General features: G+C 37.8%; 1 protein-coding gene across 1 annotated transcript in view; it reads right to left on the bottom strand.

The window, feature by feature from the left end:
* The window catches only part of LOC109058224 (laminin subunit alpha-2-like), a 182467-nt gene that overhangs the window by 1902 nt on the left and 153241 nt on the right, over positions 1 to 27324 (bottom strand). The window contains exons 40-65 of the mRNA XM_042777209.1: positions 27141 to 27301; positions 26252 to 26390; positions 24941 to 25043; positions 24713 to 24829; positions 22784 to 22966; positions 22618 to 22623; positions 21968 to 22122; positions 20938 to 21081; positions 20680 to 20813; positions 19314 to 19473; positions 17477 to 17601; positions 17237 to 17399; positions 17002 to 17146; positions 15596 to 15734; positions 15365 to 15485; positions 13407 to 13619; positions 8562 to 8713; positions 8299 to 8475; positions 6563 to 6746; positions 4565 to 4627; positions 2997 to 3109; positions 2738 to 2927; positions 1449 to 1607; positions 1190 to 1343; positions 976 to 1106; positions 197 to 419 (exon numbers count right to left, since the gene is read on the bottom strand). Of these exons, the coding sequence (XP_042633143.1) occupies positions 197 to 419; positions 976 to 1106; positions 1190 to 1343; positions 1449 to 1607; positions 2738 to 2927; positions 2997 to 3109; positions 4565 to 4627; positions 6563 to 6746; positions 8299 to 8475; positions 8562 to 8713; positions 13407 to 13619; positions 15365 to 15485; positions 15596 to 15734; positions 17002 to 17146; positions 17237 to 17399; positions 17477 to 17601; positions 19314 to 19473; positions 20680 to 20813; positions 20938 to 21081; positions 21968 to 22122; positions 22618 to 22623; positions 22784 to 22966; positions 24713 to 24829; positions 24941 to 25043; positions 26252 to 26390; positions 27141 to 27301 (3754 nt within the window). The remainder of the gene's footprint in view (positions 1 to 196; positions 420 to 975; positions 1107 to 1189; positions 1344 to 1448; positions 1608 to 2737; positions 2928 to 2996; positions 3110 to 4564; positions 4628 to 6562; positions 6747 to 8298; positions 8476 to 8561; positions 8714 to 13406; positions 13620 to 15364; positions 15486 to 15595; positions 15735 to 17001; positions 17147 to 17236; positions 17400 to 17476; positions 17602 to 19313; positions 19474 to 20679; positions 20814 to 20937; positions 21082 to 21967; positions 22123 to 22617; positions 22624 to 22783; positions 22967 to 24712; positions 24830 to 24940; positions 25044 to 26251; positions 26391 to 27140; positions 27302 to 27324) is intronic.

Below are 27324 nucleotides of genomic sequence, written 5' to 3'. Positions count from 1 at the left end.
TGTCATGAGCGTCAACAGAAGTTTCTGTTTGTTTATGATGTAAATGAGAACGAGCCACAGAATCAGAAATGTCATCAAATTTGAGAATGTTTTGATTTATCATGATCAAACAGAAGCTTTATTATGCCATTGCATTTTTAAGTTACTACTGCTTTCTTAACTATGACACCATGGCAACAGGGTTTGATTGACATACCGGGGTATCCGCCCACATACACAGGGTCATTGGTGTCGGCGGAGGCAGAGCGGACGTCTGGACTCGCTGCCTCGGACTTCTTGCCGTCCACGATGAGCTCCAGGCGGTGCTTCAGCTTGTGGGCGGAGACTGTGTGCCACTGTCCATCACAAAGCCCCGCCTCCGGATCCGGCTCATATACGGCTGTGAAGCGTCCCACTCCATTATCAGCATGGAATAAAAGCTACACCAATACACACAAAAACAGACACTCTCATTAACAAACAATTCACATATGTGAGCCTGGACCCCAAAACCAGTCATCTGAAAGCTGAATAAATCATCTCTTCATGGATGTATGGTTTGTTAGGAGGACAATATTTGACTGAGATACAACTATTTGAAAATCTGGAATCTGATGGTGTATTGAGAAAATCAATATAAATGAGAGAAAATCATCGATCTTTACTGTAAAAATGAAGTTCTTAGCAATGCATATTACTAATCAAAAATGAATTTTTTATATATTTACAGTAGGAAATTTACTAAATCTCTTCATGGAACATGATCTTTACTTAATATCCTAATGATTTTTGTCATAAAAGAAAAATCAATAATTTTGACCTGTACAATGTATTGTTGTCTATTGCTACAAATATACCCCAGAGACTTATGACTGGTTTTGTGCTCCAGGCTCACATATAAAGACAACTTCTCAATCATTTACCTGTTTCCCACCCAATTTACTTTAGTTCTTTAATGAAACTGAAAACAAGGAACTCTAGATCTCTCTTTCGTACCTTTCCATTGACAAGTTCGATTCCCAGTCCGTCCATCTTCTGGCTACTGACTCCTAACAGAACGCCGCTGCTCTGTGACGTCCTGAACTCCAGATCCACGGACACATCATTACCCACTCGATACGTGTCCACTGTACACACACACAAATCACATCTGTGTTTTTAAATATTCCTGCTGAATGACTAGCTGTTAATGACTACAGTGGGTCCTCACCAGCTTTAGCGTAGCCTGTGCCATCAAAATAAGTTCCTTTTTCTGGGTTGGCGAAACAGGAGCCCACGCGGTAGCTGGATGTGGGTTGCTCCATGTCCAGCGGCAGATTCATCATCTTGAAGTTCCTAATGCAGGCGTCGATACTGTACAGGACCTACAAGAGCACAGGCAGCATCAGATGGTGCCAGCTTTGTGTTGAGCAGTCAGACTAACTTCTAACTTCAGACTCTTCTGAATGTGTGTGTGGCTGTATGCTCACCGGTCCGATGCGTTTGGTGCTGTAGTTGAGCGGTAAACCTCCCACATACAACATTCCCACCACATCCAGAATATCAGCTTTCTTTGGGCTGGTGGTGTGTTTGGAGTAACGGCCGTCAATCACCAGGAATCCTCTCTGCTTCTCTCTCGTCACACGGATCTACACGCAGAAAGAGAAGAAATCAACACTTGCTTGCTTTTAATACTCTGACCATCAAACACATCAAGTTCAAAAGTTTGAGGTCTGAAAAAAAAAAGTCTTTTCTGCTCACCAAGGCTGCATTAATTCAATCAAAAAGACAGTAAAAACAGTAATATTGTGAAATATTATCACAGTTTGAAATAAGTGTTTTCTTTCAGCATCATTACTCCAGTCTTCAGTGTCACATGATCTTCAGAAATCATTCTAATATGATGATCTGCTGCTCAAGAAACACTTCTGATTATTATCAATGTTGAAATAGAAATCGTTTATATCATTATGAATGGCTTTAATGTCACTTTTGATAAATTGAATGCGTCCTTGATGAATAAAAGAATTCATTTCTGTCATAAATAAATAAATAAATAAATAAATAAATAAATAAATAAATGTGACCCTGGAGCACAAAACCAGTCATAAGAGTCCATTTCTCAAAATTGAGATTTATACATCATCTGAAGCTGAATAAATAATCTCTCCATTGATGTATGGTTTGTTAGGAGGACAATATTTGGTTGAGATACAACTATTTGAAAAAATCTGGAATCTGAGGGAGCAAAAAAATCTAAATATTGAGAAAATCATCTTTAAAGTTGTTCAAATTAAGTTCTTAGCAATGCATATTACTAATCAAAAATTAAGTTTTGATATATTTACGGCAGGACATTTACAAAATATCTTCATGGAGCATGATCTTTACTTAATATCCTAATGATTTTTGGCATAAAAAAAAATTGATAATTTTGACCTGTACAATGTATTTTTGGCTATTTCTACAAATATACCTGTGCTACTTATGACTGCTTTTGTGCTCCAGGGTCACAAATGGTAGTTCAATGACGCGGCATGCTTGATGCTTGTAATGAACTGGATAAACATTCATCAATTATGTTTTTGGCCTAATTATGACCCATAAATCCTTTCCATGATCCAGGTCATCATAGAATATGAGACAAAATATTATTCAAAAGCATGGCCTTGTATCTGGATGAACCAAAAGCTTTGCTCTCAGTATTCTGTGTGCTGTGAATCAGGTCAGACAGTGAAGGTGTGTTGTGCATCAGGGGTCACAGGCCAGACGCTCTGACCTTGTGCCACTGTCCGTCGTTGATGATGCGCGGCACGCTGACGGAGGTGTTGCCGCTGCCCAGATCGTAGCTCAGGTGAGCCATTCCCTCCTTCAGCTGGATGGTGGCGAAGTCAGCGTGGTTTATCCTGGCCATGTAGAACACCAGCCCAGAGGCTGCTTCTGTGCGTATCTCGAACTCGATGATCAGCCTGAGGAGCAGACACACACGCATCAGGAGGAGGAGGAGGATAAAGATGATGATGATACCTGACACTCACCTGTTCTTCACCTTTTTGTCATCAAACTCAAAGGCCATGTGACTGTTTCTGGACAGACCGAACTGTTTGGCCAGTTCCAGCACGACAGGCTCCGCCCCTGCTGCACACGACACCTGCGTGATTGGACAGAGCAGATGTCAATCAAACATTACATATTACAGAATTCAGTAACACTTTACAGTATATAGTACTAAAGTACTTATAAATCATTTGCTAACTAGTTAATTGATAGTTTAACTAGTTAATTGATAGTTCACTGTAAATACATTAATATTTCATATAGTATATAGTTCTTCATTAACTGTCACTGTAATATACAAATTGTTATTGGTTAATTAGCTAACATGTAAAGAGTTAGATCATATTTCTTTTTTATCCTAAACCTAACTGATGTACTTCATCAAATGTGATCTCAACAACTCTACAGATCTGCAAATGTTTACAAATCCTGATTTAATCTGTGAATATTGAATTCGTGGAATTCGAATTCTATTGAATTTGTGATGATTGAGATTCTGTTTTCACTCACATTTAATGCAGCTGACTCGTTTTACTTAAGAGAGGGTGAGAGAAGCTTTAGTTTAGAGAAAGGAGAGCAAAATTATTTATATAACAGTATATTGTATAAAATATACTGCATATATATTGTCACGATACATTTTTCTGCCTATTTTTGTTTTTTAGTTTAGGTTTGGGAATCTAAAGGGATCTAAAATATATCTGCAGTTCATGAAAACAACAAAAAAATGATAATCAGTAGAAAAGAACTATAAATAAATGTTTATGTATAAAGTTAAATGATACATTTATGCTTAATGTATTTGTAAACATTTAAAAAACAATTAATGCAATTCATGTCCAAATAAGGTAGGTTTAAAACACTTAATTAATGGCAATTAAGTATTTTGCATGATGTGAGAACTATTTACTACTGGTTTAAAACACTGTGCATCAGTTAGGTATGGTTAGCAAGTTGTTAACAAATGATTAAAATTATCTAACTCCTTACATATGAGCTACTTTAAAAATACTAATTTGGTAATTACAGTGAATGAATGAAGAGTGTAGTATGTGTGTAATATATAGCCTGTTAATGTATTAACAATGTAGAGGACTACAGTTTATAAACTACGAATTAACAATAAACTCGCAAGCTCGAAAATTATTTGAGTGCTTTGTTACTCTATACTTACTATAAAGTGTTAATGTAAATTCTGATCCACCAAAATATTTAACTCAAGATCTAAACAGCAAGAACCACAGCAGGAGTTTCAGAAATGTTCGAGTACAGGCAGTAGATGGAGCCAGAGAACAGCTGACGGAGCTGCACTCAGTAATATCTTCAGCATTCAGTTCTCAAGTGAGAATAAAGAGCTTGCTGAACAAAGAAACATACTGTGACTCAGAAATCAAACCTCCTCCAAAGACGAAGCTGCAGAAACAGCACAAGCAGCATAAAGCAGATGAAAGCTCACTGAATGTGCGTCTGAATGGAGGAATTACAATATTTACACTATCTCTGATGTGTGTGTGTGTGTGTGTGTGAGAGAGAGAGAGCAGGTTAATACCGCGGCTTCTTTGACACTGGTGGGTGTGTCTGGGATGGGCGTGGCCTCGGTGAGGGGCGTGGCCTGAGAGCAGCAGAGTGACAGCAGCAGAAAGAGACATCATGGAGACAGAAGAGCTCAGGTGAAGCCAATCATTATTACAGCATCAAAGCATTATGGTGCATCAAACAGAAAATAAACACGGTTCCCCCCGATTTGTGTCAAATTGTTAAAAATTATGTATACAAATGTTGTACTAATAATATTATATTATAATAAAGTAATTGTCAGTGTTGACTAATTTCAGTTCAACATCTGACCAATTCAGATTCACATTCATGAATTTAAAAGAGAGTCAGTTCTGAAATTCTGAATGCTGATAGATGTGTACTGAACACATACACACACACACACAAACACACATTTTCCTTCATATACCAAAATGTATTTCAACATTTATTTCAGCAGAGGCACGAAAGTACATTTCAATATTTTTTTAGATGTTTTCAGCAGAGGCACGAAAGTACATTTCAATATTTTTTTAGATGTGTTACTTTATTATGTGTTCTAGACAACAAATAAAGTTTTTTTTTTTAAATGTCACGTAAACATTTTCTCGGATTCATTTTTTCGGGAAAAATACATATTTTTAAATGCTTTTAAAAGATATATTAATATTTTTATTATTTTTATTTTTTAAATGTACAAAAGATGATTGAAAATATATTGGTAGAAAAAATATTTTCATAAAACATTCTGAAACATATTTTAGCAAATATATACATAGTTTTGGCGATTGTTTTTTTATATACTTTGAAATATATTTAAAATGTAATTAAAAATACATTATTTTGCCTTAAAGAAAATGCACAACGCAGTTTCATGTACGGCTCACTGCATCTACTTTACTCAAACTAACATGTAAAATCATCGAATCAAATGTTTGTGTGCGTTCATCCCTGTTAGGATTTCGAAGCTACCGCTTGTTGGAGGCAAATATTGGTGCAAACTATTTAGAAGGACATATTGGTCCAACAAAGCACAAAACATTAGCCAAAGGACTGAGTGAACAAAATTAACTAAATGAAACACTTAACAATATTGCCTTTATAATTAGAGTAATATTAGATAATGCTTTAAGTATCACAATCTGACAATGTTTAATTTATACATGAGCTAAAACATTTTTTATATTAAGATTCATGATTCCTAATGCATTTAATAATACATTATTTAACGTTGATATTTTCAGTTTTTCCATTAGAATTTTTTTTTTTTTTGAAAAGCACAATATGGTCACCCTCCTATAAGTGCTTATATAACTGATTAGAATTAATGAAGTGAATGAAGCACTCGGAGAGTCAAACATAATGAATGAGAAAGAATCTATAGACAGTGGCTGCCCAGGAGACTGGCATGATTGCTAATGCTGTTAGCGTTAGCTCTGTCAGCTGAAGAGGAGATCTGTGTTAGAAGTAGCATGCAGTGCATGAACCACTGCCGGACTGCATCCTCCTCTTTCTCTCTCCCTGGAAATCTGTGCACAGCTCCTGTCTTCAGCTCATCTACGAGGCTAACTGCTCCAGCTTTTACTCTCTCTCACTGCTATGCTTCAGTCCATCATCTCTTTCTCAGGATAACACAATCCTATGATCAGTTTTTATATGCTTTGTGCTAATTCATATACTAAATTAGTGAACGTGCAATTAGTGTCCCAAACCAAAGTGTGTTCAAAACCGTTTAAATTCATAAACACAGTTTAGGATGTGTGTTTTGGGATCATGCTGGTGTGCAGGTGCATGTGTTAGCTTGACCATCAAGACTTCCTTAATCAAGATCACACTCTGCGCCAGTTAGACCGGCTCTAACCAGAATAAACCAGCCTGGATGAGCATATGCATGCATACTGGACTCTTCAGCAGGGGGGATTTGTGCAGTGTGGATATATTTTTTCAGTCAGTCTTAAACTACAGGAATCACACAGGACTCTCTACCCACAATGCATTTGTTAGGACGTACAGTGGAGGCTGGTGGTGGAGGCCGAGCTGCTTCTGTAGGGATGAGCGCTGGTTTGGTTGGAGCCTCTTCCTCTTCTTCCTCCTCCTCCTCAGGGGTCTCGGGCGGGGGTGGAGGCGGGGCTAGGTCAGGACACTGCCCAATCTCTGCGTTCTCAAAGGCCACGGGCTGAGAGAAATCCACGGGCCTGTTTCATTGACAGAAACGAGACACAACACACAGCCGCTCTTGAGGGAACGATGACACAACGTGACTCCAATCAGGTGAATAATGAACACGCTTATGAGCAAGGACAGACTCATTTAAATGAGTCTGGTAGAGGGCAATGGGGTTCGCTCTAGTGGAAAAGACGCACAGGCCGCTGGCAGAGATTCATACTCCTCATTAGAGCAAGAAAAACTGTGATTATTAATGCCATAAAGCGTTGAGCTTATGACTGCACCTCAAAACTGCACTGGAAGGAAAACAAGACCTTTAATCTACAGCCACGGGAGGCTGGAAAAAATGGGTCAATGTTTACACCAGTGGCTTGTGTGTACGAGTCACTACAAACAGTCCAGTCGTGACATATTGCAGTGCATTGTGCACTGGAGGTCAGTACATTTATCTTGGGCTGTTAAAGGTGACCTCGAAAAGCTTGCTAACATCTTTCTCTTGCTATTATCTGTATAACAGAAAGCTGTGATGTGCCAACATTAATGATAAGTCTGGGGCTAAGACAGAACGAAAAACTAGTTTTACCAAACAAAAGGAATGCCAAACTAATGCTTGAATTTAACTCAGCTTTTGAAACCATTCAGTCACTCTATATCTAACACCTAAAAATAAAGGTTTTCATTACAACCAAGAATCCAGAGCAACTGATAGGGCACACAAAACCAGCCCAACTGCTTATTCAAAACAATTTTTTCCCCTGTGATCAAAATCACATTCCAGGGTAAAAACTGCAGACCTGGCAACACTGATGGGGCAGTTATCAGGAACTGTAGCAATATGTGGTTATAGTTCTAGTTATAGTTCATCCAAAAATGAAGATGCAAACCTGTATGACTTACTTTCTTCTGTGAAACACAAAGAACAATATTTTAAAGAATGTTTCAACAACAAAAAGAAACACTGTATGGACAAAAAATATCTAATTAGTATCTTGTCAAATGTACATGTTTCATTTTTTCATTATTAAATTTAATTTAAATAGAAACGTCACCTTCATTAGTTTTTATCATTCATTATTATTTTTTCTTTTTCACATAAATTTTAAACTATTAAGCATTAACTTGCATCAAGCCATTCGAAGGTGCAGTGTGTAATATTGACAGCTAGTGGCTGAAATGGGTACTGCAGTTCATATACAAAATATTATTCCTCCTCAGACTCAATGCTCATGCGGGTTGCCAGATTGAGAACACCCAAATTGAACGAGCGCAACTGACAATGGAAGATGCCAAGCCTTACACTGTGAGTTGATGAGTTGATTTTTCAGCGTTGGTTACAGAGTTTTTTTTGATGGATGCCAAGTAGAATCTGTGATCTCTAACCCAGTTTATATGTTCACTTCCATGGCTAGAAAACGTTATCTTTTTCATCAACTAATACTTATAGAACTGGCAGAGGGCGGAGTCACACAGAGCAAAACATTAACAGACAAAATTACATACAGCACCTTTAACTCGACCAAAAACATGTATTTTTAATAGAGATGTGAGGTCAGGACGGATGGATGATGAGTTTGGACATACACAGTGTTGATGAGAAGGTTCCAGATGCAGCCCTCAAACGGCACGTTGGGCCGCTGTACACCTGTTTCTATGTCCGCTGGGATGCCTCCGATGAAGAGCCGATGGATGCTCAGAGGATGATCGTTGAGTAATGTCTGCTGGAAGAGTGGCTCTTCATCCACCTGCATAGTGAATAATCTGCACACACACATGCTCCATTAGTTTCAAAGTGGCCTGAAAAACATGATGAGAGAGAGAGAGAGAAAGAGAGAGAGTGGTCTTACGCTCCCGAGAGTCTCTGGATGCGCAGGGAGTGCTCTCTCCCATCATGCAGTATTCCCTTAGCCGCTTTTCTGAGAGCTCTGTGTGGACTCCTGCTGCCTGTGAACACCAGCACCTCCAGAGCCCCTTTATTCAGCTGCACAGACAGGAAGGGCTGCAGACACACAGACAGATGCGATGGAGCTTAGACAGCAAAGTTGTGCGATAAAAGATCAGTGGAAATCACTATTACTAAGCACTTGTGTTACTAGTCACTATTGTGTGCAGTGTTAGTGATCTAAACAAAAAATAACACTCAGAACACTATATCAGCCGCAGAGCAACACCCTAACAACCACCTAGAACAAACTATTCACTATACACCTCCATGATAAAAAACACCCACTCAACACCATAGCAACTGCACAGCAAACAACTAGAACCTCAACAACCACCTAGCAACACCACAGTATAAACCAATCACTACATACTAACATGATAAAAAACACCCTTCGAATCACTATAGCAACCACATAGCAACAACCTAGCAACCAGCTATTACACCCTAGCAACCACTTACAACAAACCACTCAATACAAACCACCATGATAAGAAACACTCAGAATACTACAGCAACCACATATTAACACTGGCAACTAGGGATGCACTGAAAACAAATTTTTTGGCCGAAGCCGAACAAAATAAAACACTGGGCCGAAGGCCGAACACCGAACATGGTTTTTCCCTTATAGGGAAATTTTTTTTTTCACCATTGCATTAATTAAACTGCCAAAATTAAGCTTTTCACTGTTCTGATATTACAAAACAACAATTATAAATATTTACTTAACACTAACCATTTTTTAACGTTCTAGAAGACATTATAGAAACAACACCCACTTTAACTTAAATTTAATAAGTTAGTAAAATAATATTTTTGAGACTTGAGTCAGGCATGTATTTTTTACTGTACAAATAAAGACAGAGAGCAGAGAGACTTCTTTTAAAACATTAGAATTTATAACAGATCCCAATTTGAACACTTTATGTGAATGTTATAATAAATGTATTAATAGAGCCGTTGCAGGGTAATTATTATTATCATTATTATTGTCTTACTTTTTATTTTATTTTACAGAATGACAGTAAAATTACAATACTATCATTTATGAATGTCGATGTAGTTGTTTCGTTCTCTCGGCTTTTATTTTGGCAGAAACCTGCAGGAAGATCTCAGTGCTTCTTTTTGTTGACAACAGCATGCAGATTTATAAATGATTCTCATTACGAATTTGGGAAGATGTTTGTCGCACATATCACATTGTCACATACCTTTTAAAAAATTCTCAAAAATGTTACTGAGCAACTGACGAGTAACAAGTTCAGCGCAGATTTTCCTCGCGCTTTGGACTGTGAACACTGGCGATGCGAGCTCGTGCAGCACTGTCAGAATATATGCAATTTGTACATGCATTAGAAAATATAATATTCTGCAGTTTATTTATGCTACTAATCGTCTGAAGTAATTTCTCGATTTCAATCATCATACAGTAACCTAACCACCAGAAGCAGCCACCTCTTCTCATCAGAGACATGATGCAGCACTAAACAGTGTTTCGCTGTCGGTGCTTCATGCTTGTAATGATTTCTGCATCTTTCTCTGATGGTTTTAAATTCTTTCACACTGCCGACATGTTTGCTGCATTAGTGCGTGCCTCTATTTGATTGCGTTAGTCATTGTTCGGTACATTTTATTTGGCCTTTTCACTTATTTTGCGAACACCGAATGAGATTTCTATGCTATTTTCGGCCGAATAATTTTGGTTGCCGAACATTCGGTGCATCCCTACTGGCAACATAACAACGCCCTGGCAACAGAGCAGAGCTACTTAGAATACTCCAGCTACCATCTAGAAATGCTTTATAAACCAGCCAGAATACGTAAACAACCACCTAACACATATTTGGTTAACCCACTATGCTTAAAATACTCAGAACATCTTAGCAACACCCTAGCAACCACTTACAACGCTCAAGCAACTACATAGCAATGTACTGAAACCACTAAGAACACCTGATTCAACATTCAGAACATCCTAGCAATGTGAAACATTACTAAGATAACTTAACCACATAGCAACATTTTAGCAAACACTGAGAACACATTAGCAACTGCATAGTAATGCTCTGGAAACCACTCAGAATACCCCAGCAACTACATAGAAATGCTATAGCAACCATCTAGAACACGCAACCAACAAGCTTACAACGCCCTGACAACTTACTGTGCAACTGCGTAACACTCTAAGCCACTCAAAAAACACCCAAGCATTTTAATGGTGAGATTTGTAAGCTAAGATAAAACATTTAATGTTTCTTTATAATATATGAAAATTTAGTCTAAAGATAAAAAGTGAAGTATTTTTGATAAGAATGGTACATTCTGAGGTTCAGAATGGCTCACAGTAATATATTTGGGGGGAGTGAGCTGAGCTGAGGGCCGGTAATCAGACAGACGGCTCTGAGAGCACACACTCATGCTCTTCACGCTGCACTGTAATTGAGGAGAGCGATGCAAGAGCAGGATCCTCTTCAGGCCGATGGCGACACCCACGCAGCGCAGTTGACCCTGGACATGCCGTAAATTGGAGGAATGAATGAGGAGCAGTGGAGAAAACCCTTGGCCTCTCCGAAGCCGCACTCCCGCAAAAAAATGACACCCACTTAATTTACAAGCAATAATGATTTTCAAAAGGTGGCGGTCCGGCACCCTCTCCCAGGAGGGTTAGCGCAAATTGGACGCGATCTATCAAAACTGCAGCTTGTAAATCTATTTTTACAAAATGAGTATCATGGGGAGGTGAGAGAGGCGACTGCTTACTATGAATACTCAGCATAATTGATGTGCTGCCCCTGAGCTGGCGAGAGAGAAGGATGATGAAGACGTTACTGACAAAGATGTAGAAAGTCATATTTTAATTAAAATGATCACCGTGCCCCTGGACTTTAGTCCACCTGGTTAAAAAAAAAAAAAAGATCAACTTGTGTTTGCTGAAGGGCAGAGGCAATTACAAACCTGCCTGGATAATAAATCTCTTTTATGGGCTATGAGACCCCTGTAACCCTGTGGACTCATTATGATCTCATACTGAAGGCCACGGCTCCTTGGACTTCCACCATTACCCATAATCACCATCCTAAACACTCAGACAGGCAAAAAGAATAGCATCGAACCATCTCACACAGTCTCGAGTGTGTCTGTGCTTGCAATTGGCTGGAAGAAAGCTGGATTTCTCAAAACTACACAATGCAGCTAACACTCAGACTCAGCCATACCAACAGGAACATTGTGTTTGTGGGGTTTAAAAGACAATTTATTTTCAGCAACTTTTTTAAACGGCAACATTTTTTCAGCCATATTTTATTTTTAATCAGATGAGGACAAAATCTGAATTGAGCTGAATAATGACACTATTGTGTTCTGTAGAGCTACTTTACAGCTTAAATTGAATTTATTTCATAACTGATACATTTTACAACACTGTTATTTTGTGTATTCGAACTATAGACCTGTTTCAAAATGTTTTTTGAATAAGTACTCAGTTTTCAAAGTATTTCTCTCTTTTGTTAGACAGTATCATAGCACAGAAACTTCAATTTTAAAGGCTCTTAATTATTTCTTGTTAACTGTAGACCCTGGGGATGCTGCAATTTTGGGGATAATAGCATTTTAGACTATAGACCATAAAATTCTTATTACACAGCTTGAATGCTTGGTATGGATTTGAGGTATTGTTTTAAATTGATTTAAGTCCTATATAACAAATAAAGGTTTTACAGTTACCTTAGGTGAATTTGTATCATCTTCAGCCCGTTTTATATATGGGGTTCCACAAGGACCTATTTTGGGACCTATTATGTTTTCACTATATATATATATAGGTTTATAAAAAAAATGGAGCATCATTTCACTGCCAGTAAAGATGGAAAGTAACTCACCAGAGCCTCTTCTTGCATGTTTGATAGACTTAAGAACATGGTTCGTTGTGATTTTTTTTTTTTTTGCATTTAAACAAATGAAGATTATTATGTTTGGAGCCTCTAATGCATCATGTCCCCTAATATTTATTTAGCCACTTTAAAAAAAAAAAAAAAATATATGCAATTTTAAAAATTAAAAAAACAAATTTGACAAACAAAATAAAACTTCAGATAAATTCTGTTGTCAGATCAAGCATTTTTTTTCTTTGAAATAAGAAAACTGGCAAACTATCGTAATGTTTTTGTGATTTTGAGAGAGTGATGCATGTTTTATTCCTGATCTTTTTATTTTTATTATTATTTTTATTTTTTTTGACAGAAAGGGGTCCACCAGAAAATGTTTGGGAACCACTTTTCTAAAGGAATAATGAAAATTATTTTGAATTATTCGGAATGCAACTAGTAATTTCTCATCTATTCCACTTCACTGATGAAGAAAGTTTTTGAAACAATCAGTACTTCAGGACAGAAATGCTGTTTATGAAGTCCACACACATTTCCACTCATTTCTTATGTTATTTTTTTAAGCCGCTTATTTGTCCCTGCTGGTCTACTGCTGTGATTTTTTGATAAACCTGCCTCTAAGTGAAATGTAAGAACAATAAGTCTGGCTGCATGAAACTGTTCAAAGCCTCCCCACAAAATCTGGATTTGATTTATAAAGAATTTTCCTCCATTGTTTACTGATAAACGAGAGTACTATAGGACTGTTGAGTACAGGACTGCTGTGCAGTTAAAATGTCAATCTACTATAAAAAGGGTTTATCAGCATTAAACATATTTTGTAATCTCATGACTGAATAAGAGTGTGAGGTGTGTGTGAGCACCTCTCCGGTCTGTCTGCGTGAGCGGCGTGGGATGTGGACGGGCGTCAGGCCCTGCCTCCGCTGCATCACAGAGGTCAGTCCTCCTCTGCCGAACAGGATGATGCCGTTTTCACGCTTCGTGCTGAAGGAGAGAGAGATCTCTGAGCCTACGTCAAACGACACAGGTTTCAGCTCCATGTACCCGGGCCTGGAGAAGCTCACAGTGTGCAGGTTCTGACAGAGAGAGAAAGCCAGAGTTTAATTTGGAGTTTCAACAAAAATCCTCCTGTGGCTCATCAGCTGATGGCATCAGACTGCTCTTGGGTGTTTCTTCAGCTATGTCAACTGTCCTGGAAACAGGTATCATGCCTTCATTTTTTTTTCTATACTTTTCAAATGGCTTTATGTACTGCATCTAAAAGTTGGTCACCAGGTCAAAACTGCATTGTTGAGACAAAACAAACAAACAAACAAACAAAAAATTCTGCGTCAAAGTATGTCACATATTTACCAGTAAATAAAACAAAACATTTACAAACATTCTAAACAATATGAACTTAGTTTAGTTCCTCTCACTCCACAACAAATTATTTAAATTTAATGCAGAACATGAATAAAAAATACTGAATTACTGGCATGTGGAAAATGTGCTTTACAAACACAAGCATGTGTTGAAGCTGAATGTGAGGACAGAAACTGAAAACTGAATCTCATGACATAAAACATTTCTTTATGAGACAAAGGCCAGTCATTTCTAATGCACCAACAAATGACCGATATTTACTGAATTTGAATAAATAAATAAATAAATAAATAAATAAAAAGGATCATTGATGATTTCTATTGTTTCGACAAGTACACATGTCTGATCTACAGCGTTTTTCAACTTTACCACAATAAAGGTTGCAAATATAGGGATTAAAAGTGGACAAAAAGAGAAAAATAAATGTTTATAGCCAATAAATCACCTGCAAAAAAGACAAAGGGTGAGGATTTAGGAAGAGAAACAAGATATTCCATGTGTTATTGTTACAAAAATTGTGTAATGTATTTTTTTTTATTTCTTTTGTAAAATGATACTGAATTTCTAAATTTAACACATTGATCAATGTTGATATGCTGTAGGAAATGTTTAATGGACAAAGTTACTAATGCACAAGTCTAAAACTCATGATATAGTATGGTACTCTTTTGTAGTGATAATCATAATTACAAGCTGTCAGCACTGTAAACCTCAGCAGTACCAGAGTAAAACCCTCTTGTTCAAGACAAACTACTGAACACATGTATTTGTGTTAAGGAAATGAGGATTCATAAGTCAGAAGAATAAAAACGTTTATATGATACGAGCAGACCAGGGGTTTAACAAGGGCTCTTTCCACTGTTTTTCTATTAACAGTGTATGAGTAAAATAAGGCCTGATGATATCTTCATATTTGGTTTAAGAACATAAATTACACACCTCAAAAGTGAATTCTGAATCTGGAAACTACAGGTCATCTTTTAATCTCACCCTCATTTTATTAACCTGTTATGACTGACTTTCTTCTTTGGAACATATTCTAAAAAAATAGGGTTCTAACAACATTGGACCCCATTGAAAAATAAAAATGAATAACACTTTCAAAATATTTTATTTTGTGTTGCACACAAAAACTTAAATCATACAGGTTTCAACAACATGAGGGTGAGTAAATGATGACTGAATCGTTAATTTTGGGTGACTATCCCTTTAAGTAATATTAACACAGACTTTTTTTTACTCTTTAAAATGTGATTCTAAAAACCCAGAGAAAAGTTCAGAGGGAACCGACAGCTCAGAAATGCTAATTCTCTTCTGATTTCAGACTAAACACTCTGTCTCTTGACTTGTCCCTTTAAAAGAAAGAGTGTTTGTGGAGAAATATTTCAATTGAGCAAATGTTGCCTTTAGTCAAGAGAGAGAATAACAAAGACAGGAAGGTGTTGTCTTACTGTACCTCAATGGAGCAGCCTTTGGTCAGTCCTGTGTAGTCTGGGCTGCTCAGCAGATTGTACGGCGTTCGGGAAACTTCAATGTCTTTCATACAGCCAGAGAACCTCTTCAAAACCACCTCTGACCTGAGGAAACGTGAAAGAAATTGAAAACCTCATCCAGCAAGTGAGATTAAATACAGGAGGAATTTATCTAATAGCATGAGAGGCCTATCTCTGAATACACATTTGCACACCTGTAGTTTCCAGTCTTGGGTACACCGCCAAAATACATCCTCTCATCCTCCCTCAGGTTGAGGCCTGTCGCTCCACCTGGAGATGCCAACCGCAACCGCTCATCCTCATTAGTATCGATGTTCACTATGGAGATGGTTGCTAAGCAAACGTAAAAGAGACAGTGTGATCAGAGACAGACAGTAAAGACCCAGTCCCAGACAAGTGAAACACCGCAACGCTTTCAAAACATCGACACAGCAGCACTCGCTCAACCAGTGGAGGGAGTCTGATCTGTTTGTTTGACCATTAACTAAAGCAGATTTCACACCGGCAGTTTAGTTTGAAACAAAGCACAGTTTGCATGAAAAATTGTTAATGTGAAAGTTCAGTTGCAATGGAACTGTAGTGCTATTTGTGTGAATGTGATCGCAACTCTAACTGGAGTCCGCAATTGTTCAGGAAGTCAAGAAACATGCGTGTATGTTTTATTGGAGGACAACGTCGATAGTTAGTGGATACAAGCAAGAGTGAGCCTGTGATTGTGCAGTGTAATTCTGCAATGAATGCAAATGGGCAAAAAAAAAAAAGGAGTCTGCAAGCAGCAAAAAGACACCGTTATGTGACACGCATACAGTAGACTCAAGTATCGGTCACTCTGATGTGCATAATAGCAGTAATAAAATAAAAAAATTATACAGACTGGCATGGTTTTGTATCATACGCAGTGCATGTTTGTGATGAAATAAAACCTCCTAAATTAGGATGGTGCAAAATATAAATGTATGTTCATAGTATATATATATATCGCCTTTGCACAAGTGTAATTGTTAACTAAAACTAAAGCTATTAAAATATATTGAATTAACAATTGAAATAAAGCTGAAATAAAATAGAAAAAAAAATAGATGAAAAAAAAAAAATTTGGCAACTGAAATAAAATAAGCAATAAAATTACTAAAACTAACAATGAAAAAAAAAAATTGTAAATAAAAGCTAAAATGTTAATAAATACTATAATACTAAAATGACACTTATTTTTCACTGACACATAAAATTTTCCATGTCTCAAATGCTGAATCAACAGCATTTGGCATCACTGAGCTCACATGACATATCTGAATATGCATATCATATAAGATAACATCATATGCATCTACTGTAAGAGCTGTGACCGATCTCCAGTCAAAAAATAAGTTTAATTTTGCCACGCTCATCATATGCCTTCAGAGGAGTTTAAATACATTGCACATGTCGTATGGACTACTGTTACGAAAGCCTGCAAAAGACCAATGTGAACGCAGAAGAAAGAAACACATTTGAAACAGCGTGAGGGTGGGTAAGTAATGGATGTTAATTTTTTTAGACCCATCTCGAGATCGACTCGGCACACTGCTGAAGGTGAGCTGCTCTGTTTTCATATGTGTACCTTCTTTCTTCATTCGGGATATGGTGAACGACTTCCATTTCCCGTCATTATAGCGCTTGTCACTGATGATGAAGCCGGTGCCGGAGCCCAGATCATAACTCACTTTCACCCTCCCATCCCTCAGTTCTGCACTCATGAAGTCTTTCTGCTCAGACAGACAAACAGAGTACAGATACATCCAGCAGAACGCATGTAGATACTGTAAAATATGGTGTAAGTGTGTGCGGGCTGTTACCATGTCCTTGGTGGCGAAGTACATCATGAGCGCGTCTGTGGAGAACGTGCGGAACTTGAACATGACGGTGGAAACGTTGGGGTTCCATCTGGTGGGACGGCTGACGGCGGCGTAACCCTCTCCGTCAAACTGAACTGTGCCTTCAGTATCAGCTGGCTGAGGACTACACACACACACAGCATTACACTGAGCTCCTCACACTCTCACACTGAACTCACAGCTGTGTGTGTGCGCGCTCACCTGACCACACAACCAGCACAATCCCCATCTCTCTGTCTGTAGTTCCAGAGGCCGATGGGTTTTCCATCTAGAGACGTCTCTCCCATACAGCCTGAGAACGTGGTGGTTTTCACAGCGTCTGCCTTCTACACACACACAGAGAAGGAAAATCTGTATGTTTCTCACTTGATTAAAAAGTTCAGACTTACTATTCTGATATACTGCACAATAATTCTAAATATATACAGAGTTCTGGTATGAAACTCTAGATGGCGCAGTCCAAAGGTCTAACTCAATCTGACCTAATGACATCATCACATGGCACAGCTGATTGGTTCTCTCCTGTATTGGTAGCCAATGAGCTTGCTGCTCAACATTCAAATATATGACTAGGGCTTGCCATAGCAGTGAAGCTTGCTTCAGAAACCCTCCAGCTTCCCCAGCTCCACCTGTATAGATCTGCTACGAGGTGATTCATGTATGCTATGGGATTATTTCATGTATGTTATATTTGCAGTAGCAATATTTCTTACATGCTCACAGCAGCATGCTGTGGATGTATTAGCAGTAGCATGTATCAGTACTTTTATTTATTTATTTATTTATTTTTAACATTACCATGCTAATCCCTCCGAGAGTCCCTGCCACTGTCACCTTCGGTTTGCTAAGTTAAGGTCTAAAGGATGCTTAATATTCAGTAATACCATCAGTTTCATGGCACCGACACTATCAGATGAGAACAAAACTTGGACTGACTTAAACTTAAGCAAATTACTTCACAATTAACAAAGTTTAATTTTTTTAAACACTGAACAGTTTAAGGTAAGACACTACATTTACATTACATTTACATTTAGTCATTTACTAAACACAGACACTTTTATCCAAAGGGACTTACAAATGAGGACAATGGAAGCAATCAAAATCAACAAAAGAGCAATGATATGCATGTGCTATAAAAAGTCTCATTAATCTTAATGCAGTACACATAGCAAGGTTTTTATAATCCATTACAGCGTACAAAACAATCGTAGTAAAATGGCAGCAGCTGCGATTGTATGAAACAAGAGAGTGATACCAGGACCTAGAGATGCCATGTAGACAGAGAAGAGAAGTGGTCCAAGAACTGAGCCCTGAGGCACCCCAGTAGTTAGATGTAGCGAAGCTTCCTTGAATGACCTATCTGAGACCTATACTACAGGTGAATACACTAAAAAATATTAACTACTGGATCTTACCATCCTTCTCCTGCAGATTAATCACAATACATTAAGACAATTGGTTTGTATTACAAGTTTTTTAAAATGCAATATTTAAATATGCAAATGAGACATTATCTGGATTCTGAACACTGGGTGAGTCGGGTTAAGATTTATTGTTTGATGTTGTTGTTGAATGAAAGGTTTTTACAGAGGGGATGGTGGATTCATCACTCCATAAATCAGAAAGTAGATAATAAACAAAAAAAAACTAATAAAATTCACTATAAATCACATTAAAAAACACATCAAAAAAAACACATAAAAGAATAAAAACAGAAATAAAACTGCTGCTGAAGTGGAAGAAAAACGAACTGCCTTTTAAGATATGTACTGAAACTGAACTAAACAAATAAATAAAGTGTAATAAAAACTTAAATGTATATTTTGTATGTTTTATATCCACTAGTCTGAAATAAGACGTTATTCAAGCAAATTCTCAAAATTGACCCGTGCATGAAAAACAAAACAAAACAAAAAATAAAATAACAAAACAAAATGATGCTATTGCCTGTAGTGTCTGGCCTTAAAGATGTTTTTACTGCAAAACCAGATTCAAATACTAATGAAGAAAATGCATTGATGAAGCGATCTCTCACCTTCACTGAGCCCAGCATGCCGCCGACAAACAGGTAAGCGTTCTGGTCCACATCCAGCACGGTGTAACTCTCGGGTGATTTGGCACTTCTGAGGGTCGGTAAGATGCCTGTTTTGGGCCCCTCCAGCGCATGGACCGAGATACTGCCGTTCAGCCCGTTACTGGACACCACCAACGTCAGAAGAAGACCAACACTTCAGCCACTAATAACCAGCAATACTAATAAACAGTTACTAATAAACTGCTGTATTCCTTTTCAGTCAAGATTAGTGGAAGGATTGTGCATAATTAACATTTTCCCCCAAACACTGTTTATCTTTACTGCTGACAGTACATGTGAAATAACATTTTAGTGCTGTAAAAAAAATTGAATGTAGGCATCTGTCTACAGAACTAACGTCTGGAAAGAAATCAAAAGCATTTAAGAAGAAGCATAAGATAAGACAATGTTATTTTGGCAAAAATTATGACTTGGTTATACTGAAGTAACACTTAGAAAAAGTTTAATATTTATTCTGAATCAAGTGTTTTTTTTTTTTTTTTTTTGTCCACTAACAAATAGTTTTTCTTGATTTTAGCATAAATAAAATGAAATCTAGTGCGGTTTAAGCTTTAAACAAGGAAACATATTTCAGTAGCGCAAGAAAAACATAACTACAACAATAAAAAAAAACCATCAAAAACAACTTAAAACAAACAAACAAAATTCAAAAAAAAAACAAAAAAAATTCTGACTTTTATTTTTAACTTTTTTAACTTTACATCTTTTTTTTTCTCTCTCTGAATTCTGAGTTTATATCTCTTTTAAGGGAGCGTAATTTCATGGACGAATGAATCTGTCTGTATCATGAAATGCATATAAATTTCTAAATTGAAATAAATAAATAATAAGAGTCTAAATTGCCAGATGTTAACTCAAAATTGTGAGAATGTAACAAAATAACAAAACAATTTCTGACTTTATTTTTTAGTTATTTTTTTAAATTACGAGATAACATCTCCCAATTCAGATTTTTTTTATATTCCCTGAATACATATTTCCAAATAAATAAATAAATAAATACTGTGTGTGTGTGTGTGTGTGTGTGTGTGTGTGTGTGTGTGTATATATATATATAAATATAAACAAAAAAATATAAAAAATGTTAACTCAAATTGTGAGAAAACTGAGAAAGTAACAATTACCTTTTTTATTCTGTGGTATCTTACACATGATCTTACACAATTTCCCATCTTAAGTAAATATATCTTGTTTTAAGGATGTGTAAGGGTGATAAAGGGTGATAAAACACAGACAGAAAATGAGACAATGATTTGCTGCACTGTTGTTTTTCAACAAAACACAGTGTACGTGAACTCTGAATTACCGTGAGGCCTCGATCCGATGCCAGTTTCCATCATTGATGACGAGATCAGGATATTCGACACGGCCGACCCCTGATCCCACATCCCACAGGAAGTTCACCTTACCCTTCCTCATCTCAATTGCCAAGAAATCCACCTACACACGATTGAGGAAATGTAGCTCTCATGAAACTGACTCAAGCATACATGTCCAGTAGTGTGAACCACAGACTGATGGCTTAAGCAGAAGACCTGAAAGATCCAGACAGTTTTACACTCACGTATTTGGCCGATCCGAGGTAGAAGAGCAGGTTATCAGCAGCAACGGTCTTCACATGGAGGATAATGGTGTTATAGCGGCCTTTCTTGATCTCTGGCCGGTAGGTGCGGATACAGCTTCCACCGGACGACACAGACACCTTAATCTAGGGGTCAAAGGTCATGAGAGGTCAAGCCAGGGAGTGCAGACAGCGCACGATGAATGATCTTATTTCCTTTCTAGCAGCAAATTACTGGAGAACATGTTTAAGCAGAAATCAACAAGAGCATCTTAAAATTAAAACGATTCAACATTTATGGAGCATGTGTGTTTATAGCAATGTGTTTAAATGTTAAAGGTCACATGTGACGTTCGTCTGCGTCTCACTGTATGAGGACATGAACACATCAAGTTCATCTCCGGAGCTGCTCTGAGAGCCACTTCAGCAGCTTTCCAACGTTTAGTTTCAGAAAAACTACCATCAGAATCTCAAAGGTCTTCACTAAAACCCGCCAAAACATAAGTTCGGATTAACTTGAAGTGAAAGTGAAAAGCAACTATAACAGAAATATATTACTATTGTACAGTAATGTACAGAATGTAAGTCTTAATGTAACAGTATATTTATTTTTAAAGAATAATCACACAGTTTTTCTTCCATGCTTTAATTTTAACAGTAAACCTCTGTCGTGCAGCACTTTGGCAAAAAAATGGTTTTCATTTGATTAAAAGATTAATTCAACTGTTAATGTTTTATGCCTTCATTTGATTGCCAGACAAATTAAATATACAACACAAAAATAAAAAAACATAGGGCCATACAAATGTATTTCTGGTTAACCTTTTAGTTACGTTTCATGATTTAAAATAATTAAACATGCTTTTTGATTACTGCAATTTCATTTAATCATCTAGAAAAATGTAAATCAAAAAAAATTGCAATAAAAAATAACAGAATGAAAATTGGTAAAAAAAAATAAAAAAAAGTAAATAAACTGATTTCACAGGCTATTTTCTACAGGGTTTTCCTGGAGTATGATGGCAGTACTCACAGAGTTGGCCTGTTTGCGAGCCTGGTTGATGAGCTCTTTGATCTGTGAGATGTTTTTCTTCAGGTTGTCCTGGAGCTCCTGAATGGGCTTCAGTTTCTCCAGCAACCTATCAGCCTCTTTCTCCAGATCCTTGACTTTAGCTCCGGCCGCATGAACTGCAGACACACACGCAGAGGAGCGGCCGTCACCAACATTAACACATGAGAGCGAGACCGCAGAATATAAACAGCACATTAGAAACATGCTGGAGAGCGGAGCCATAAGTAACAGAGAATGAAAGGCGTAGGAGACTATGAAAGACTTCAGAAACAAAAGCTAAAATGGGAAAAAAGTGACATGTTATATATCTCTCATTTGCAGCGTAGGCAGCGAAAGACATGGAGCTGTTATTCAAAAGAGAAGATGAGAGAAAAAAAACGATCTGTAATTAGCTAAAGCGCTCATTAGGATAACAAGCTTAGTGAAGCTTTGAAAGGCTGCGTTTAATCCTGTTGGGTTGAAACAAAGAACGGAGAAAGGGAGCGATTGGGAAAACACTCTCTCTGTACATGCAGCGCTCCGGATAAAAGCACCATGCTGAAGCCTCGGGGAGCGGAGAGAGCTCTTAAAATCATTCGCACAGATGAAAGAAGAAAATCGTGTATACATACTTATTGCTGTTGACGTTCAAAATCAAATGGGGGGGAAAAATACCAAATAAGCATTTGAGTGATCTTGTAACACAAACATTTCAATTAAGAAATCAAATCTTTATGATCCATGCAGCTGTTGTCTCTCTAAAGAAGGATTGTTGCTGGAGTTGGATGGGTGTCGTACTGTTTTTCTCCGGGTCTTTGATCAGGTTGTTGGCTGTCTTGACGTCGTCCTCCAGTTTGCTGTGGTTCCTCTTCAGGCCCATCAGGTTGAGGTTCATGTCCTTCAGGCGGTTGAGCACGTCTATGGCCGTGTCGTTGGCCTCCGCTGCCTTCAGCTTAGTGGCCTGGATCTTCGCTGCCAGATCTGCCCTCATCCACACAACCAGAAAATACCACAGGTTTAGCTGCACGTCTCAAACATCATGCTCACAAAGCTCAATAACAACATTCAGATGAACAATACACCCAGCTCATATTTCACTCCACAATCAGAGAAAAAATAAAAAGATAAATGAACCTGTTTAATTAAGAACTATTTGTTTATTTATTTATTGTGACTTTATTTTCATGACAATTAAGCACATTTCACTCTAAATTCAGGCATCCAGACATTTTCATTCTGAGTTTTCAGTACATTTATTCTTCTCAGTGATTGTCAGTAGACTGAATCAGCATGCATTTACATCAGCACTACAAATACTACCAAAATGAAAAGATACTTTCCTGTTTAATTATATTAATCAGTTATTGCTATGGTTATTATTATATTTTCAGTAATGAAACTGGTGGAGAACTTTGTTTAATCGTCATAAAATCAATTTCACAATCCTAAAAAAATTTTAATGGTGGTCAAACACCTCTGTGAAGTCGGCACCCCATAAAAAGAAATAATCACCAAAACTATGCCATTCGTTTGTGCTGATTTGTACTGCAAAAACAAACGTTTGTGCTGGTTTGGTGTTTGAGATATTAAACATTGTTTTTTTGACCATGTGACGTCACCCTCCACCTCATGTTACCACAAACGTAGCACAAAGAATGGCATAGTTTTGGTGATTATTTTTTTTTATGGGGTGCCAACTTCACGGAGGTTCCTCAAACTAGGTTTCAATTCTATATATATATATATATTCTTTTCATTAAAAGGAAATATGCTTTGTAAGACTCACTCATAAGTATACATTTCCATTAAAAAAATGATCTGTGACAAATTTATCACCTTTCTAGATCACGCTTCTTAAAAAAAAAGATACTAAATTTTTTACTTTTTTATTTCTTATTATTTTGTTTATTTTATAATTATTTATATATTTGTGATATATAAATAGACTTGCCTTGCCTACATTATTTTTGTATTATTTACATACTATTACAGTATTTATTAATATTTAGAATTAGCTTTTTAATTTTGACATTTCTATTTAGGTTTTTTATTTTATTTCAGCTTAGTTATTCTTAGTAATTCTAGAACTTCAACTTAAAGTTAAAATTTTTCATCTAACATTTATTTTCTTTTAAGCAATCAGTTAGTGAAAAGTTTTATATATATATATATATATCATTTTTGTTTCAGTTAAGAACACTGACTGGATCTTTTACTGAGTGCTGCCAGCAGTTTTCTCAGGTCCAAATCCAATGCTTCCCTAATATCCTGTCTACTAAGATGCCTTCATCTGGGCTTTTTTTAGAGCTGCGCAGAGTTGCCCTTTACAGTCGTTGTTTGTGATTACCCACAATTCTGTGTGTCCAGTGTGGAGGTTGGTGCTTAAAATTGTTTTAAATCCTTAGAAGTGGCATTGTGAGGTTCTAGATGCCTGTCTGAAACCTGTTGTGTGAAGAGTGAGACGGATGCTTTAGGTTTCAGACGTACACACACACACACACACACACACACACACACACACACACACTCACCTCTGTGTAACCATAGGAACAGCAAACATCAAACCTTATGAAGGTTTAAAGTGGGAGATTCTGTGTTTTCTGCAGTCAAGCTGGTGAGGATGACCCTGACACACACACACACACACACACACACACACACACACACACACACAAACACACACACACACACACACACACACACACACACACACACACACACACACACCATCTGGGATGGCGTTGAGTTCCTCCATTGTGTCGTTCAGGCCTTTCTGTAAGTCTTTGTTCTTTTTGTTGGCTCCTTTCAGTCTGGACTGAAGAGCACCCAGATTGTCTCCATTTTCTGAAAAAAATAAATAAATACAAAAACGATGTTGGAAGAAAATACGTTTTTTCTTGGGAAGATCTGTGAGAAGCTGCAGATGCTGAGGATGGTAATCTAATGTTTTTTCACCTTTCACGTCATTCTGCAGTTCTTTGGCCTCGTTCCACAGACGGTGGCTCTTCTGAACCGAACCCTTGGCCTGGTCTTTCAGAGATCCTTTGGGTCCTGAGGCCTACAGACAGGACAGCACACACACATTAGAGCGGATGCCACTCACGCTTCAGACGCTAGAGGGAGGGACATGTTTTGGAGATTTGTGTTTTATTGGGATAAAAACTCAATGCAATACTATATAAGACAAAGGACTGTCATTTTTAAATGTGTATATGTGCCACACTTCACGGGAATGAACCTGCAGTACACTATCTGTCCAGTCTTCAATGATCTTCAGAAGTCATTCTAATATGCTGATTTACTGCTCAAGAAGCATTTCTGATTATTATCAAGTAATAGTTACAGAAACAATGGCCCTGGTTGTGTGGCAATAAACAAAAATTATACTCTGTTTGAAACATAACACAGAAATGCTGTTGAACGTGCCACGATCAGTGTGTTCTTGTCATGCATTTCCACGCTGAGAGAGGGTTAGAGGATTGAAAGCTCATTTTTAGTATTGTTGCATACTGTTGGCTTTGACACTGTTGTGTGAAGCACCCTTGTTCAGTTTTAACCTTTCGGCCCACTATTTCTGCGAAAAATGGAAGAGGATGATGAAAGAGGGTGAACGACAGGAACGAGGGAAGATAACCGGAGGACAGGAGGAAAGCTTTGATCTCTGAAGCAGGACAAATGGAAATGAATTGAACAGTTTAACACGACGTGCCTGAGGTGTGGAGTCAAGCACAGCGATTCTAGACATTACAGACCAGCTCCCGACAACCACACAGGTATCCTGGATGAATCGTCATAGTAATTCAACTAGACTGTGTTATGTGTTTATATATATATATGTACTGTATATAGTTTATGTTCAATGTCAGAAGTTCTCAGTTCCAGTCCTGCTCTGCATGTTGTGCATGTCTCTCTTATTTAACACTGATTCAGATCATCAGCTCTTGAGAAGAGAGTTCAGTGCATGAAGTGTGTTCCCCTTGACATGATCCCTACACAGTGTTCATTGCTCCCTACTCCTGAGCACAGGGTATCTGTCGAACTTTACTTCACTTCTGAACATTCATTAAATACAGTTGAAATTCACGTCTCGCACACTTTAATGCCCTTTGAATGAATATCCACTTCCTTCAAACTGGAATCATGGCGGAATAAAAAATCAACCAAATGTGAATTAGCCTCTGCCCATGTGGAGCATTTCACAACAGTCACTGATGAAGACAGGAGACACTCATGATTCTGTGTGTGTGTGTGTGGGTGTTTCCTCACCAGCTGTAGAGCATCAATGCTGGCTTTCTTTGCCTCTTTGGCCACCTTATCAGCCTCATCGATGTAGTTCTTGATGTTGGTGTAAGCCTTGAAAGCAGCGGTGGCGTTGAAGGACAGGTTCTTTGCCTCAGCTAGAATACTACAGGGACCACACACACACACACACACACACACACACACACAGACACACAGTCAGATTAGTGAAAGAACGCAAAATAAACAAACCCAGGCTCACTGGAAAAACATGCCTGTGGTCACATTTCCATTACATTGCTTTGTGCACTGCTTCTGCACATTTCGTGACACTTTTGAAATGAAATGTACAAACAGATGAATGTGAATCTGGCAGTGTTTTATTACATTGGTTGTTGTACGTATAAATAAAGTAGCACTGACACTAAACCCTACACTGACCCTAACCTATAGTGCTAACAAAAGCAAATGTGAGATAAAATGCATTTCCTGAAGCAAACATGCCATTTGATCTGGTTTCTGCATGTTTTTGAGCTCTTGACCTGTGTTTCATAGGTATCTGAGTGCTTCACATCACAAGTGCACTGCTGCACCGGGTGCGATATCAAGCAAGTTTACTGTGTCAGAAAAGCCACACACAGAGCTGGTTATGTGATGCAAATGTAACATTTATAACATTTTACAACTCATTCACCATGCTAAAAATGTTTTGATCTCACAACATAGTAATGTGCAAGAAACCATGCAAAAATAAACCTATATTAATCAACAATCTGCTCTTGTAATCATAATTTATTTGAAAAGAAATAACAGTTGATGTTTTACTGCCTTTAGTGTTCATCTGAGCTGGAAACGGCAATGAACACACACACACACACACACACACACACACACACACACACACACACACACACACCTGTCGAGTATGGCAGCAGAATCGTTGAGCTGGCCGGCGTGGTCTTCCGCTCTCAGCAGCAGATCAGGGATGGAGTCGTCCAGACCACGGCCCAAACGTGCCACCTTAAAATCCAACTTATCGTGCAGGGGACCCAGCTCTCTGGCCATCTCCTCCAGCTCCTGCAGACGGGAGTCAGTAAGCC

Source organism: Cyprinus carpio, chromosome A20, assembly GCF_018340385.1.
Source record: "Cyprinus carpio isolate SPL01 chromosome A20, ASM1834038v1, whole genome shotgun sequence".
Lineage (NCBI taxonomy): Eukaryota > Metazoa > Chordata > Actinopteri > Cypriniformes > Cyprinidae > Cyprinus > Cyprinus carpio.
This window is presented reverse-complemented; position numbering and strand designations above follow the sequence as displayed.